Source organism: Scyliorhinus torazame, chromosome 4 (assembly GCF_047496885.1).
Source record: "Scyliorhinus torazame isolate Kashiwa2021f chromosome 4, sScyTor2.1, whole genome shotgun sequence".
Taxonomy (NCBI): Eukaryota; Metazoa; Chordata; class Chondrichthyes; order Carcharhiniformes; family Scyliorhinidae; genus Scyliorhinus; species Scyliorhinus torazame.
In genome coordinates this window covers 347,785,889-347,803,550 of record NC_092710.1, presented here as the reverse complement: position 1 = coordinate 347,803,550, position 17,662 = coordinate 347,785,889, and the positions used below count along the sequence as shown (strand labels likewise).

Sequence of the window (17,662 nt, the reverse complement as noted above, 5' to 3'; positions counted from 1 at the left end):
CCGCTTTGCAAAACCAGCTTTGAAGGTCAGAGCAAATATTCGCAATGAGACACAGTGATGAATGTGACCCTTGGTCAGTTCCGCCTCTATCAACTGTCTCAGTGTTCAAGTAATAAAAGTCCTCTTCCCTGGGCCCCACCTATAAAAAGCCTCTGCAAGAAGTTAATTAGAAGGGCAGGATAGCCCTCAGTCTAGTTTGTCTCAATCCCACCCAAGTTGTAGTGGGAGTAAGATGGACCAGCCACACAGTTTTCCTATCCTGAATAACTGGTCCTGAACATAAACAATGAGTTTCAAAGTTGAATAAACTTCAAAAAGCAGTTCTTAGAGTTGATTAACAATACTCTGGATTTATTGTCATTTGTGATCGCATACTCTCACCTAAAGGATTATAATCCAAGTTAAGGACACGGAGTTGAGAACTGTGGGCAACTGCAATTGCCAGGCGTGTCCATCCCTTCACTGTGATAGCTGGGTTAGCACTCAGCGTCAGCTCTTTCAGACCTGAGAGAAAACAGCATCAGTATCAGAAAGTTTGATGGCACTTAAAAGTCATAGTAGGAGAACAACAGAGACAAAGTAAAATGCTGAACACATGAAACACACAAAAATAAAAAGTCCATAGAAGCTGTCTTACATTCGCATGACTTGTACCCACCACTAACTGCACCTGTATTCACCAACATACCCAACCATCTTCAGTTGCTTCATTAATGCTTTTCCCTCCCATCATAAGTGGGAATTGTTCACTGATAACTGCAGTGTTCAGCGCCATTGGCAACTCTTCAGATACTGAGGCAGTCCATGCCAATACGCAGCAAGACCTGGACAATATTTGGACGGGGGCTGATAGTTGCAAGTAACATTCGTGCCACTCAAGTGCCAGGCAATGATCATCCGCAATAGGAGGAAATCTGATCATCTCCCCTTAATATTCAATGGCATTGCCATCGCTGAACCTCCACTATCCGCGTCCTGGAGGTTATCATTACTCAGAAACTGAGCTGACTAGTCATAAAAATATGTGGCTACAACAGCAAGTCAGAGGCCAGGAATCCTGTGGTGAGTAACTCACCTCCTGACTCTTCAAAGCCTGTCCACCATCTATAAGGCACAAGTCAGCAGTGCAATTGAACATTTCCCACTTGCCTGGATGAATGCAGCTCCAACAATACTCAAGAAACTCAATAACACAGAATCACAGAATTTACAGTGCAGAAGGCCATCTCCACCCATCCCAGTAACCCCACCTTACCTACCTTTTTGTTTTTCCCTTAAAAAATTTTTTTTAGAGTACCCAATTCATTTTTTCCAATTAAGGGGCAATTTAGCTTGGCCAATCCACCTACCCTGCACAGCTTTGGGTTGTGGGGGTGAAACCCACGCAAACACGGGGAGAATGTGCAAACTCCACACGGACAGTGACCCAGAGCCGGGATCGAACCTGGGACCTCAGCGCCGTGAGGCCGCAGTGCTAACCCACTGCGCCACCGTGCTGCCTTTACCTACCTTTTTTGGACACTCAGGGCAATTTAGCATAGCCAATCCGCCTACCCCTGCACATCTTTGGACTGTGGGAGGAAACCGGAGCACCCGGAGGAAACCCACGCACACACGGGGAGAACGGGCAGACTCCGCACAGACAGTGACCCAAGCCGGGAATCAAACCTGGGACCCTGGCGCTGTGAAGCCATGTGCTCACCACTATGCAACCATGCTGCCCTAGTTACCACCTAGTTAACTTGATTGGCCCCTATCTGTAACAATAAATATTCACCCCCTCCATTACTGATGCACAATGGCAGCATTGTGCATTTTGTGTATAGTGCAGATGCACTGCAGCAATTCACCAAGGCTCCTTCAACAGCACCTTCCAAACACATAGGCTCAACCACCAGAAGGGCGAGGATAGCAGACTCATGGGCATGGGAACACCACCACCTGGGAGTTCCCCTCCATGCCATACAGCATCCTTGACTTGGGTCAAAATCATGGAATTCCCTCCCTAGCAGCAATGTGGTGGTACCTGAGCTACATAGACGGCAGCGTGCGAGAAGAGAAATGTTGTCCCTTGGCCTTGGAAGCGAAGAAAATAAAAACGGTAGAAACACTGGCTCCAGTAGAAATTATAGATATGGGCTGGGATTCGGCGCACCGTTCGCAGGCGACGGGATTCTCTGTTCCCGCCGCTGTCAATGGGAATTCCTATTGAAGCCACCCCACACTGCCAAGAAACCCACAGGCGAGGGTGGACTGCCGGCAGGAGAAGAGAATCCTGCCACCAGCAAACAGCAGAGAATTCCAGCCATAATATTTTACTTATCAAATATTTGAAGGAGAATCTTATACAAGGTGAATTCTGAGTCTCCTTTGTCCACTGAATGCTCTGTTCCTGTGGGATAATATACAGTCTGCAAAGAATGTGGCTGAGAAAAGTTTTAGGATTCACCTTGCTGGTGTTACAGACCATAGAGAGACAGGCAAATGATACTTATTTTCTCTCACCACCTATCTGGAAGCAAAGGGTGTTTTGAATTATTTTTGTCGTATGCAGTTGTGTGTATTCCCAACACCTCGGTTTGTGTGATGCAATTTACTAATAACCCACGGCAAAGTCATGCTGTGATTAACTCACGTTATTTTATTTTACATACAAATCCCAGGGATGGAGTGTTTGTAACTTCCCGTTCCACACACAAACACACACGCAGGGTGGAATTCTCTGGCCTCCCATCCGCGTGTTTCTTGGCGGCAGAAGGCGTTGCGCTGTTCTCTGGTAGTGGGATTCTCTACTCCCATCGCTGTGAACCACACAAATGGATATTAGTTCACATGATTTCCAGAGTCAGAGTTTGATGAGGAATTATTTCATGTCGGAGGTTGAGCTTATCTGGCTGAGGATTACTATTGTAGAGTTCACTTACAGTTGATGCTGATACTGCAAGATGAAGTAGGTGCACAGAAACTGGGTTGGTTCTGCAGGCGATGGTAGAAAATCTTCCAGAAGAGACAGGCTTGAGGAGCAGGTTGTTGTTCTGCCTGGAGGCCGGATTATTGGTGGTTTGCCAGCTGGATGTTAAACAGCAAACTGCTTGTGAGGCTACAGATATAGGGCGCAATTCAGTGACCCCGTTGCGACTAGCGTGGATCCGGGCACAATGGGTGAATCGTGCGATAGCCGCAAATGGGGTTCCGCTCCGGGCCGACTGCGAGTCACTCGACTTGCTCCACCTGGTGTGACCTGGATCTCACCCTCGCTGAATATTTAAATGAGCTGTTTGCCAGGGCACTGTTTAGTACTGGTCCACACAAACGTGGACCAGTTGTCATGGTATCAATGGGGTCTCCCAGGCAATTGGAGACCCCCAGGTGGTCTGTGACATGGCAGTGCCAGGGTGTCAGGTTGGCACTGCCAGGGGTCAGGCACGGAAGAGGGCCTTGCCAGGTCGAGGGGGTGGGGGACCTACCCAAGGTTGGTTGGGTGAGGAGGGGGTCAAAAGAGTGGGCAGGCTCAAAAGGGAGGCAGGATGATCGGGCTGCCAGGCAAAATGGCATTTTGATCTGTGAGGAGCCTTTCTTTCCTACTGGTGAGCGGAGACCAATAAAAATGGCAAAGTGCCGTTGGATAGCAGGATGTTTCTCGGCGCTGCAGTTGATGTTAATCTCTTAAGCGTGACTTTTTCAAAAGCCTACTGAAAGTCCAAATATACTACATCCACTGGCTCCCCCTCATCAACTCTACTAGCTACATTCTCGAAGAATTCCAGTAGGCTTGTCCCTGTTATACATTCCCCTGTTTCTGACTGTAAGGGGCCTACATTTGTCTTTACCAATCTTTTTCTCTTCATGTACTAATAGAAACTTTTAGAGTCTATTTTTATGTTCCCTGCAAGCTTACTCTCGTATTCTATTTTCCCCTTATTAATCAATCCCTTGGTCCTTCTTTGCTGAATTATAAACTACTTCCAATCCTCAAACCTGTTGCTTTTCATGATTAATTTTTTTTTTCTTTTGAATACTATCTCTAATTTCCCTGGTAAGCCATGGAGTAGCCACCTTTCCCGTTTTACTTTTGTGCCAGGCAGGAATGAAGAATTGTTGCAGTTCCTCCATGCGCTCCTTGAATGTTTGCCATTGCCTATCCACTGTCATTCCTTTACATAACGTTTCCCAATCTATCATAGAAAACTTGAGCCTCATTCCTTCGTAGTTTCCTTTATTAAGATTCAGGACCATAGTCTGAGAATCAACTACTTCCCTCTCCATCTTGAGTTGCTCATCCCCACGGGGTCTCGCACAACTAGATTGGCAATCATTCCGTTCTCATGCAGGGGTAAAATGCTTCACTTGAGATGTGGGAGGTCTGAGCTGTGGAGGTCTGTGAAGCTTCCAGCATTCCGGACAACTACATCTGCAGCAAGTGCACCTAACTGCAGCTCCTCACAGACCTCATGGATCGATTGGAGCAGCAGTTGGATGCACTTAGGAGCATGCAGGTGGCGGAACGCGCCATAGCCAGGAGTTTTAGAGACATGATTACACCCTAGGGGCAAGAAGATAGATGGGTGACCACTAGACGGGGCAGGCAGTCAGTGCAGGAATCCCGTGGCTGTCCCCCTCTATAACAAGTATCTGTTTGATACTGTTGGGGGGGTGGCCTATCAGGGGAAAACAGCAGCAGCAGTAGTCAGAGCAGTGGCACCACGGCTGGATCTGTTGTTCAGCAGGGATGGATAAAGCGCAGAAGAGCAATAGTTATAAGGACTCTATAGTCAAGGAGACAGATAGACGCTTCTATGGATGTGAAAAAGACTCCTGGAATGTATGATGCCTCCCTGGTGCCAGGGTCCAGGATGTCTCCGAATGGTTAGGAGGCATTCTGAAAGGGGAGGGTGAACAGCCAGAGGCCGTGATACATATTGGTGCTAAAGACAAAGGCAGGAAGAGTGACGAGATCCTATAGCAGGAGTTCAGTGAGTTTGGTAGTAAATTAAAAAACAGGACCTCTAGGCTTGTAATCTTGGGATTAATCTCTGTGCCACGTGCCAGTGAGGCTAGAAATAGGAAGACACATAGATACATAGAAGATAGGAGCAGGAGGAGGACTTTTGCCCCTTCGCGCCTGCTCCGCCATTTGTCACGATCATGGCTGATCATCCAACTCACTAGCCTAATCCTGCTTTCTCCCCATCGCCTTTGATCCCATTCTCCCCAAGTGCTATATCTAGCCGCCTCTTGAATATATTCAATGTTTTAGCATCAACTACTTCCTGTGGTAATGAATTCCACAGGCTCACCACTCTTTGTGTGAAGAAATAGCTCCTCATCTCTGTCTGAAATGGTTTACCCTGAATCCTCAGACTGTGACCCCTGGTTCTGGACACACCCATCATTGATAACATCTTCCCTGCATCTACCCTGTCTAGTCCTGTTAGAGTTTTCTAAGTCTCTATAGTACAGCTAAACACGTGGCTAAACAGCTGGTGTAGGAGGGAGGATTTCAGACATCATTGGGATCTCTTCCGGGGCAGGTGGGACCTGCACAAGGACGCGTTGCATCTAAACTGGCATAAATATCCTGGTCGCGAGGTTTGCTAGTGTCACACAGGACAGTTTAAACAGGACAGTGGCAGGAGCTGGGAACTGGAGCAAAAGGTCAGAAGGTGAAATAACTGAGGGGAACTAGAGAATTATGGCTGCAAATCTCAGAGGAAGAGCAGGCAGGGAAATGTTGCAAAACACAACGGGACTGGTGTTTGAAGTGCATCTGTTTCAATGCGAGAAGTATTAACTGGTAAGGCAGATGAATTTAGAGCTTGGATTAGGACTTGGAACTATGATGTTGTTGCCATTACAGAGACTTGGTTGAGGGAGGGACAGGATTGGCAGCTAAACATTCTAGGATTTAGATGTTTCAGGCGGGATAGAGAGGGATGTAAAAGGGGTGGGGGGTTGTACTACTGGTTAAGGAGAATATCACAGCTGTACTGCAGGAGGACACCTCAGAGGGCAGCGAGGCAATACGGGTAGAGCTCAGGAATAGGAAGGGTACAGTCACAATGTTGTGGATTTATTACGGGCCTCCCAACAGCCAGTGGGAAATAGAGGAGCAGATATATAGGCAGATTGTGGAAAAGTGTAAAAGCAACAGTATTGTTGTGGTGGATGATTTTAACTTCCTCTACATTGACTGGGACTCACTCAGTGCGAGGGGTTTCGAGTTTGCAAGGAGCATCCATGAGGGCTTATTGAAACAATATGTAGATAGTCCAATTATGAAAGGGCTCATACTGGACCTTGTGTTGGGGAATGAGCCCGGCCAGGTGATCCAAGTTTCAGTAGGGAAGCATTTTGGAGACACTGACCATAATTCAGTAGGTTTTAAGGTACCGTCAGATAAGGATAAGAGTAGTCCTCGGGTGAAGGTGCTGAATTGGGGGAAGGCTAATTCTAACAATATTCGTCAGGAAATGAAGAATCTGGATTGGGGCGGATATTTAAGGGTAAATCAACATCTGGAATGTGGGAGGCTTTCAAGCGTCAGTTGATAGGAATTCAGAACCAGCACGTTCCTGTGAGGAAGAAGAATAAGTATGGCAAGTTTCTGGAATCTTGGATATTGTGAGCCTAGTTCAAATGAAAAAGGAAGCATTTGTAAGGGCTAGAAGGTTGGGAACAGATGAAGCCCATGAGGAACATAAGGAAAGAAGGAAGGAACTTAAGCAGGGAGTCAGGAGGGTTAAAAGGGGTCACAAAAAGTAATTGGCAAACAGGATTAAGGAAAATCCCAAGGCTTTTTCACATTATATAAAGATCAAGAGGGTAGCCAGGAAAAGGGTTGGTCCACTCAAGGGCAGGGGAGGGAATCGATGCGTGGAACCAGTGGAAATGGGCGAGGAACTAAATGAGACGTGGTTACACCCAAGGTGCAGGAAGATAGATAGATGGCCGCTAGAAGGGACAGGCAGTCAGTGCAGGAATCCCCTGTGGCTGTCCCCCTGAACTTTGCATCAGTATTCACCAAAGAGAAGGACTTGGCGGATAATGAGTCTGGGGAAGTGTATGTAGATAGTCTTGGTCACACTGAAATCAAAAAGGAGGTGTTGGGCGTCTTGAAAAAAATTAAGGTAAATAAGTCCCCAGGGCCTGATAGGATATACACCAGAATATAGAGGGTGGCAAGGGAGAAAACTGCTGGGGCCTTGAGAGAAATCTTTGTAGCCTCACTGGCGACAGGTGAGGTCCCAGAGGGCTGGAGAATAGCCAATGTTGTTCCTTTGTTTAAGAAGGGTAGCAAAGATAATCCAGGAAATTACAGGCCAGTGAGTCCTACATCAGTGGTGGGAAATTATTGGAGAGGATTCTTCGAGTCAAGATTTACTCCCATTTTTAAGCACATGAATGTATTAGCGAGAGGCAACATGGCTTTGTGAAGGGGAGGTCGGGTGTCACTAACTTGATCGAGTATTTCAAGGAAGTGACGAAGATGATTGATGAGGGTAGGGCAGTGAATGTTGTCCACATGGACTTTAGTAATGCTTTTGACAAGGTCCCTCGTGGCAGACTGGTACAGAATGTGAAGTCACATGGGATCAGAGGTGAGCTGGCAAGATGGATATAGAACTGGCTCGGTCATAGAAGACAACGGGTAGCAGGGAATGGTGCTTTTCTGAATGGAGGGCTGTGATTAGTTGTGTTCTGCAGGGATCAGTGCTGGGACCTTTGCTGTTTGTAGTACATATAAATGATTTGGAGAAAACGTAACTGGTCTGATTAGTAAGTCTGCGGACGACACAAAGTTGGTGGAATTACGGATAACAATGTGGACTGTCAGGGGTTACAGCAGTATATAGATCGGTTGGAGACTTGGACGGAGAGATGGCAGGTGGAGTTTAATCCGGACAAATGAGAGGTAATGCATTTTGGAAGGTCTAATACAGGTGAGAAATGTATAGTAAATGGCAAAACTGTTAAAAGTATTGACAGACAGAGGGATCTGGGTGTACAGGTCCACAGGTCACTGAAAGTGGCAACGCAGGTGAAGAAGATAGTCACGAAAGCATACGGCATGCTTGCCTTCATTGGAAGGGGCACTGAGTATAAAAATTGGCAAGTGATGCTGCAGCTGTATAGAACCTTAGTTAGAGTCATAGAGGTTTACAGCATGCAAACAGGCCCAACTTGTCCATGCCGCCCAGTTTTCTTCTCAAAGAACTAAGAATACAGCACAGGAACAGGCTCTTTGGCCCTCCAAACCTGCGCCGACCCTGGTACCTGTCTAAACTAAAACCGACACCCGGGCAATGTGCACGATGCCTTCACCCTGGCACATTCAACAAATCCTGACATGTTTTGAGACCCACCCACCCCGGACATGGGGTTATCCACTGTAGTCGTGGCTGATGACGCTTATCCGGAGGCCACAGACTGAAGCGGAGACCCGCTACAATGACTCCCATGCAGTGACCAGGCACGTGATTGAGCGGTACTTTGGCCTCTTGAAGATGCGGTTCAGGTGCCTGGACCACTCTGGGAGGGCCCTCCAGTATGATGCTGAGCTGGCCGCCCGAATCGTGGTGGCCTGCTGCATCCTCCACAACAGAGGGGTGATGTGCTGGAGGAGGAGGAACGGTAGCCCTCATCGGATAAGGAAGATGCAGGGGAGGGGGAGGATTGGCAGGACACGGTTGGAGGGCAGGCCGATTCCAGGAACTAGCTGCCGTCGCACTGGTTTTGGGTTTCGGGAACGGACAGTCCCATCGATTGTCGAGATGCAGTCTCAGAGCCAGGGACTTCAGTAATGTTGGTAAGCATCCAGTACCTGCAGGTACAGTTGGAAGAGTCCAACCGCATGCTGGAGCAGGAGGTGGTGCCGACAATCCTAGTTTATTCAACCTCTCCTCATAGCTAACAGCCTCGAGACCAGGCAACATCCTGGTGAACCTTCTTTGCACTCTCTCCAAAGCTTCCACATCCTTCTGATAATGTGGTGACCAGAACTGCACACAATCCTCCAAATGCGGCCTAACCAAGATTTTATATAGCAGCAACATGATTTCCCAACTCTTGTACTCAGTGCCCTGGCTGATGAATGCAAGCATGTCATATGCCTTCTTAATCACCTTCGCCACCTGTGTTGCCACTTTTAGGGAACTGTGGACCTGCACACCCAGATCCCTCTGTATGTTAATGTTCCTCAGGATTCTGCCATTTACAGTATAAGTCATACCTAGATTTGATTCTCCAAAATACATCACCTCGCATTTAAACTCCTTCTGCCATTTCTGTGCCCAAGTCTCCAATCTATCTACATCCTGTTGTATCTTCTGACAATCCTCGGCACCATCAGCAACTCCGCCAATCGTAATGTCATCCGCAAACTTACTAATCAGACCACCCACATTTTCCTCCAGTTCATTTATCTATACTACAAATAACAGAGGTCCCAGCACTGATCCCTGTGGAACATTCAAGGGCAGCACGGTAGCATTGTGGATAGCACAACTGCTTCACAGCTCCAGGGTCCCAGGTTCGATTCCGGCTTGGGTCACTGTCTGTGCGGAGTCTGCATATCCTCCCCGTGTGCGCGTGGGTTTCCTCCGGGTGCTCCGGTTTCCTCCCACAGTCCAAAGATGTGCAGGTTAGGTGGATTGGCCATGATAAATTGCCCATAGTATCCAAAATTGCCCTTAGTGTTGGGTGGGGTTACTGGGTTATGGGGATAGGGTGGAGGTGTGGACCTTGGGTAGGGTGCTCTTTCCAAGAGCCAGTGCAGACTTGATGGGCCGAATGGCCTCCTTCTGCACTGTAAATTCTATGAAACATCACTAGCTACAAATCTCCATTCTGAAAAACACCCTTCCACCGCTACTCTCTGTCTTTTATAACCAAGCCAATTCTGTATCCATCCAGCCAACCCACCCCAAATATCAGGGGATTTTAGTTTTTGTACCAGTCTGACATTTGGGATCTTGTCAAACGCCTTACTAAAGTCCATATAAACTATGTCCACAGCTCTTCCTTCATCAATTTTGTCACCTCTTCAAAAACCTCAATCAAGTTGGTGAGACATGACCTTTCCCGTATAAAACCATGCTGCCTGTCACTAACTAGTCCATTTTTTTTCCAAATGTGCATATATCCTGTCTCTCAGTATCTTTTCCAAAAGATTCCCCACCACTGATGTTAGGCTCATCGGCCTATAATTTGCTTGATTGTCACGGCTTCCTTTGTTAAACAAGGGAATAACATTGGCTATTCTCCAGTCCTCTGCAATCTTATCTGTGGTCAAAGGGGATGTGAAGATATCTGTTAAGATCCCAACTATTTCTCCCCTTGTCTCTTGCAGTAACCTGGGATAGATCCCATCAGATTTGCGTAGAGCGGCCTGACACCTGCAGGTACTCGTAGGGGGACATGCATCCCATCGATCACCCCCTTGACCCGGGGCACGAAGGCGATGACGGCGAATACCGCTGTTCGGGCATCCTGATGGGCTTAGTCCACATTGAAATGAATGCACCTGTGCATCAAGCTCTGTGAGAACCTGGACATGTCCCCACTCGGCGCCTGGAAGGACCTCATAACGTAAAGGTTCAGGGCGACTGCCACCTCAACGGCCACCGTAAGTGGGTATCATCCCAAATACCCCTTTTTTAAGTGCCAGATGCGCCATGATCTGACAAATATGTCACACTGCCTCCCTGCTGAGCCGGTGTCTTCGACGGCATGCCAGGTCCGACAAGTCCTCTAATGACAGGGGCAGCCGGTACACGCGAGGCCTCATTTGGTGCCTCCTTCGCACCTTCTCCTCCTCGGCCTGTTGGGCAGCTGGCCCTCCATCTTGGGTGGCTGCCTCCTGTTCCTCTGGGGCACACTCCGCTGCTGCATGATCCACTGCTGCAGCTTCTTCCTCCTCCTCGAGCAGCTCCAGCTCGTACAGGCACAGGGCACCCCCCCAGGGCTGCGGCGACTAGGAGGATGGTCACCATTGCTGGTTGAATCCCAATATTCATCGTCTGCAGGGAGTGAAAAGCCGACATGTTAGCACGGTGCATTCCCCATGCCCAACCAGGTCCACCGGGCCACATGATGGCCTCGGTTGGTCCTGTGGGCTCTGCCCCCGCATGTGCCCCCTCCATCCCCGCATTCCTGACCCAGTCGGTGTCTGGCATCATGGGGGCCTCTGGCCTGGGTGCCTGTCCCTGATGCCAGGGTTACCATTGGCTGCCACTGCCCTTGTCAGCAGTACGCTCCACCGCCCCTGCCCAGTACCCCTGTAGGGGCCACAGTGGGCATTGCCCTAGGTGGGCCGCCTGATCCCCTGTCGACTGGTTGCGGCCGAGTTTGGTAGAGTATGGCAGAGGGTGGGGTGCAGTAGTGGGGACAACTATAAGGCTGATGTCACTCTGCAGAACCAGGAGCCAAGGTGGGTGGTCAGTGGGATGCAGAAAGGTGGCTGCCTTCCTTGCAGGCAATGGTGGCCCGTGCCTGGACACTGCCCCAGTCCCATGGCGGTGGGGGGGTTCACCCCAGCCATCCCCCCCCCTCCTCCCCGGTCCTACCAGCCCAGCCAGTCTCCGGCCTGGCAGTCCACAGTCTCGCCTCTCTGTGTCCTACCTCCTCTCTCTCCCTCATGAGCGTTGACGGCGATTTCACAATTTTTTAAATGCACAAGTGAACCGTGCCGTTAGGAACTTGGCCCATCGGAGGCGGAGAATTGCGGAGGCCTCGGAGAATACCAAGGTGGGCCCGCTATTGATATGTACCTGCGTTCTGGATTGCATTGACTTCGCTGTCGAGGTAACGGAGAATTGCGATTTGGCGTCAAATTGGCACCCAACGCGATTTTGCCATTGGAACCTATTCTCTGCCCAATTGCGTTTCCTGATTTTGGTGTCAGCCAACGGAGAATCCTGCCCCTTATGTACCCGGGGAAAAAAAAAAAAATTCCCTATCCCGGAGTGTATAAACCGCCACAGATCTGCTCCCCCTGTCTCTTCCATAAATGCCATTAACGCCTTCGCCATCTCCAAAGGGACCAGCGATCTGGGCCTGGAGCAGTCCAACTTTGGATCCAAAACAAAATTGAAATCCCCCTCTAATGTGTCCAGTTCCGGAATAGCAGACAACAACCATCTCTTAAACGTGACATTGTCCCAATTCGGGGTATATACGTTCACCATCCCCACAGCTCTTACCTCGAACCTACCTGTGATTATCACATACCTACCCCCCCGGATCAGCCATCACCTCTACCGCCTGAAAACGGACTCTCCTGCTAATCAGAATCACCCCCCCCCCCACTACCACCACCACCCACTCCCCCTCGGTGCCCTGCTGTCAAACAGAGTGAAAACTTGACTCACCCAGGCTTTCCGCAACCTGTAGGAACACATTGGCCCCCTATTATATGGGAAAAAAAATCTTTGCTCCCTTCACCGGCCCTCCCATAAGCGATGAAACTCACCCCCCTCTCCCTCGAGTCAGCCATTTGTACCGTTGGGCAATATCCCTACCCAAATTCTTGGACCCCAGGCCCATCTAAGGTGGCCACCAGCCCACCCAGAGGGTGGGACAAAAAAAGGTCAGTTCACCCTTGACCCCCCTCCCCATTACTCCTTCCTCCCCCCTCCAGTTCCACAGATTGCCTGGCACCACCTCCTGCCCCATCCCCCCACCACACACAAAACTATAGCTAGACCTTATGCGCCACTGCCGACCTGGCCCAACAGGCTGTAGCCTTTCCCCCGAATCGATTCCCGTTTGAACATAGAACATATAGTGCAGAAGGAGGCCATTGGGCCCATCGAGTCTGCGCCGACCCAGTTAAGCCCTCACTTTCACCCGTAACCCAATAACCCCTCCTAACCTTTTTGGACACTAAGGTGCAATTTATCATGGCCAATCTACCTAACCTGCACTTCATTGGACCGTGGGAGGAAACCGTAGCACCCGGAGGAAACCCACGCAGGCACGGGGAGAACGTGCAGACTCGGCACAGACAGTGACCCAGCGGGGTATTGACCCTGGCGATGTGAAGTCACAGTGCTAGCCACTTGTGCCAACGTGCTGCCCATGCTAGTCTCCCCTCTCCCCATCACTAGCAAAATGGCCCCGAAACAGGATCCCTTTTACATAATCCCTCAAACAACAGCCAATACATCATTTCTCCCCCCAACCGTACCCAAACCCCAACAGGATCAACAAACCTCTCTCCGCTCCAAGAGAAAAAAACCCCAAAAGAACACCTACCAGGCCCTCCACTCTTTCTGGCAGCCCCACCAACCTGCGGTTTAACTGCCGTGACTTATTCTCAAGGTCCTCCACTTTAAGTCTCAGGCCCTTATTGCTTTCTGCCACCATCAGCAATTCTGCCTCCACCACGGCCAATCCTTGTGCCTCGACAAGGCCTCCTCCACCCCTTTTAGCATCTTGCCTTGTGCCTTCACCACCTTTGAAGTTCGCACCATTAACGGATCGGGCCCAAAGCCTCTTTAATCGTGGCTTTAAAAGATTCCTTACTTTCCAGGCTCAGCTGCTCGAACTGCCTGTCCATTTGTTTGCCGAACTTTTCAAGCTCCTGTGCCATTACTACCAACGTGACCAACGTAATGGGCATGGCGGCCATATTCCCTCCTTTGTCTTCCTTCGACGGGCTTCCCTCCTGGAGACAATTCACCTGCTCAACTGACTGGGTTTGAACACCAAAACCACTGGTAAAAACGGGTAAAAGTGATCAAATACAAAGACCTTACTGGGAGCTACTTTTTGTCCCTCTTGTCTTTACAGGACTTCATCGGAAGTCTATCCAGCTGTTTCTTACCCTCAGCTGGTCCCTCTTCCTCAGGTGTGTCTCCTGGAGGAAGACTATATCGGTCCTCAGCCTTTTTAGATGGGCGAAGACTCTGGATCTTTTCACCTGGGCATTGAGGTGACTATTCTAATGGGGGGGTTTCTGTCCCCCGCCTCCTGCGGTGTGAGCCATACTTACCACAAGGACATGCCCCTGCATGCTGTGTTTTCGCTGTGATTGCTGCCATGTTCTTCTTTGTTCCAGCCGTCCTCATGTACAACCGGTTGTAATCAGCATTCTACCCTCTCCCCCGCACCTAATCCCTGATTCCCCTCTCCAGCCCCTCTACCCTTGCCTTCCTTCTCCTCCCTCCTCCACCCCTGTTGTCTCCCCTCCCTTACCTCCTCTCCCTTTACCTTCGCTGCCCCTTCCCCCGAGTTTGTTGTTTTGTGCCCCCCCCTCCTTCTGCCAGGCGCTCCCTCCCTTTCAGGAGCTGCGCTGCGGTGCCCATCCTCCTCTTACGCCTGTGCACTAACACACCCACTAGTATGGTGGCTCGCCCCTGGGAGCAGCTCTCTCTGCCCGTTTTGTTCTGCCCCCACCTTTTCACTTCAGTGTATCTCAACTTTCTACACCTGCCCCCCCCCCCCCCCCCCCCCCCCCCCCGCAAAGTCGTGCAAGTGTTTAGTCCACAAAACAAAAAATTATGTAAAATAGTTCTTAGATGTACCCTATGCTATCTTCCAAGCCTGTTTTTTTGGATGAACTCATTTGCATCCTCTGGTGTGTTAAAATAACTTTCTTTGTTGCCGTAGGTTACCCAGAGTCCTGCCGGGTACAGCATTCAAAACCACACCTTGCTTTTGAATAAAGTCGCCTTGGCCCCATTAAACTCAGCCCGGCGCTTGGTCAGGTCGGCCCCAATATCTTGGTAGATGCGGATTGTAAGTCACTCCCATCTACACGACCGCGTGCTCCTCGCCCAGTTCAGCACCCACTTTTTATCCTGAAATTCATGGAGTTTTGCTCAACGGCAGTTCTCCTGCTTTGGGCCTTTGCTGGAACGACCTGTGGGTCCGGCCTTCTTCTGTGGGTTTGAAGAAGCTTTCCCTCCGACCAGCCCTCAGGTAGCCTGGCAATTCATAGGTTCTGGCAGCAGGGCCTGTTCTTCTGATCTTCCACCTTCCTCTTGACTACTCTCCGGGTTGTTACAAACCTTGTCACTTCTGCCTAATCCCTGATTCCCCTCTCCAGCCCCTCTACCCTTGCCTTCCTTCTCCTCCCTCCTCCACCCCTGTTGTCTCCCCTCCCTTACCTCCTCTCCCTTTACCTTCGCTGCCCCTTCCCCCGAGTTTGTTGTTTTGTGCCCCCCCTCCTTCTGCCAGGCGCTCCCTCCCTTTCAGGAGCTGCGCTGCGGTGCCCATCCTCCTCTTACGTCTGTGCACTAACACACCCACTAGTATGGTGGCTCGCCCCTGGGAGCACCCTCGGTGGTGTTGTCGATAGTGTGGAAGGATGTAGCAGGTTACAGAGGGATATAGATAAGCTGCAGAGCTGGGCTGAGAGGTGGCAAATGGAGTTTAATGTAGAGAAGTGTGAGGTGATTCACTTTGGAAGGAATAACAGGAATGCGGAATATTTGGCTAATGGTAAAGTTCTTGAAAGTGTGGATGAGCAGAGGGATCTAGGTGTCCATGTACATAGATCCCTGAAAGTTGCCACCCAGGTTGATAGGGTTGTGAAGAAGGCCTATGGAGTGTTGGCCTTTATTGGTAGAGGGATTGAGTTCCGGAGTCAGGAGGTCATGTTGCAGCTGTACAGAACTCTGGTACGGCCGCATTTGGAGTATTGCGTACAGTTCTGGTCACCGCATTATAGGAAGGACGTGGAGGCTTTGGAGCGGGTGCAGAGGAGATTTACCAGGATGTTGCCTGGTATGGAGGGAAAATCTTATGAGGAAAGGCTGATGGACTTGAGGTTGTTTTCGTTGGAGAGAAGAAGGTTAAGAGGAGACTTAATAGAGGCATACAAAATGATCAGGGGGTTGGATAGGGTGGACAGTGAGAGCCTTCTCCCGCGGATGGATATGGCTGGCACGAGGGGACATAACTTTAAACTGAGGGGTAATAGATATAGGACAGAGGTGAGAGGTAGGTTCTTTACGCAAAGAGTAGTGAGGCCGTGGAATGCCCTACCTGCTACAGTAGTGAACTCGCCAACATTGAGGGCATTTAAAAATTTATTGGATAAACATATGGATGATAATGGCATAGTGTAGGTTAGATGGCTTTTGTTTCGGTGCAACATCGTGGGCCGAAGGGCCTGTACTGCGCTGTATTGTTCTATGTTCTATGCCTTGAGCGAGGCAATCCGATCGTTCTGGTCAGTGGCCGCTTTCTCCAGGTCCCGCAGTCCCCTCCTGGGTCTCCAGTCTCCTTCGTTCTTTCCAGCGCTTCTTTGAAGGGGGCCAACGCGGTTTCTATGACCAACATAATGGCTGACATGAGGTCCTTCTTCAAGGAGTCCGTGTGTTTTTGGAGCTCTACTGAAAGAAGCTCCATCCACTGCTCCATCGGTGGGTGGGCCGGCGTTCATGTTGTCGATCCCACTTGGTCCACCGTGCTCTGCTCCACGTTTCTATTCGCTCTGAGGTCTGGATCTTCCTCTCCCAGCTTTTTCCGGCTCCGAGGCTGGCTTGGATGCATTTCCTCAAATGGTTGTTAATTTAGGGTGAGGGTGTTTTTTTTGTTGTTTTGGTATCCAATTTACAGGTTAAAAGGGCATAATTTGAAGTTCCAAAAGGAGAGCCACCTTTCATGTGACTGCTCAGCACATTGCCGTCACCACCGGAGGTTGAACATCCTTTTAGGTTGATGGCAGCATCATAATAATGGCCTGAATACTCATGTTGCTACTTCATAGTAGCAGTGTGAAATGGTTAGCTTCACCTGTCGTTCAGACTTTTGAGATATCTTACCCTTTACTCATCAAAGATGCACAGGGTAGGTGGATTGGCCACGCTAAATTGCCTCTTAATTGGAAAAAAAATTATCTTGGAGGATGATTTTTTTGTGTTCCTATTTCAGCATCAATTTGCATGGTGAGAAAATGGTTCGGGCTCAATTTACGAGGTTACCACTTGCCAACCACCAGCAATCTCTTCTCATGCAGTATGTATTCGTCAACCAATCTCAGGTTTTGCATTACCACATGACTACTTGTAAATATTTGGATCTCAGTTCCATTGCCAGATGGGATTATTCAGAACAAATGTTAAACAAAATATACCTGACTTTGCTCCATCTGGCGGTAACAGTCCACAGATGAGATTCATTCCTCCATCTCCCAAAATACAGTCTCCAAGATCCAGTGATATTAGCGAGGGGTGTAGCGAAAGGGCAGGGTTCAGTACAGCCAATCCAGAATCAGTGAGGGGAGTACCGTGCAGGCTAAAGGGAAATAAAATGTTTTATAGCGTTAGGGTACAATTTAAGTGGTATGGTAAACAACACAAGTAACACAGAAAATTTCCATGCATTGTATATCCAATAATGAGAGGGAACTACAATTCGAAAACAAGAACTGGAAATAGCATAACAGATCGTCAGAATCTGAAATAATAAGGTTAAGGAATGAGGTGAGACTTAGCATTGGAAGTACTGTCATGTAGGCAATGGAATACCTTGCTTAGGACACAGCAAAGAATGGGTGCAAAGGCAAACAACAAATAGCAGTAAAGAATCTGGTAACTTTAGCTAGACTTGAAATGCTGGAAGCATAGTGGAACTTTTTGTATAATGCAGACAAGTCATCGAATCAGGAATAGAAAAAGGAAGAAAGTTGACTATTAATGATATTGCATCTCAC

At 49.2% G+C, this 17,662-nt stretch overlaps 1 protein-coding gene across 1 annotated transcript in view; it reads right to left on the bottom strand.

The window, feature by feature from the left end:
- Positions 1 to 17,662, bottom strand: part of lrrc73 (leucine rich repeat containing 73) — a 183,033-nt gene that overhangs the window by 108,159 nt on the left and 57,212 nt on the right. Inside the window, exons 2-3 of the mRNA XM_072500286.1 lie at positions 17,084 to 17,244; positions 382 to 504 (exon numbers count right to left, since the gene is read on the bottom strand). Coding sequence (XP_072356387.1) covers positions 382 to 504; positions 17,084 to 17,244 — 284 coding nt within the window. The remainder of the gene's footprint in view (positions 1 to 381; positions 505 to 17,083; positions 17,245 to 17,662) is intronic.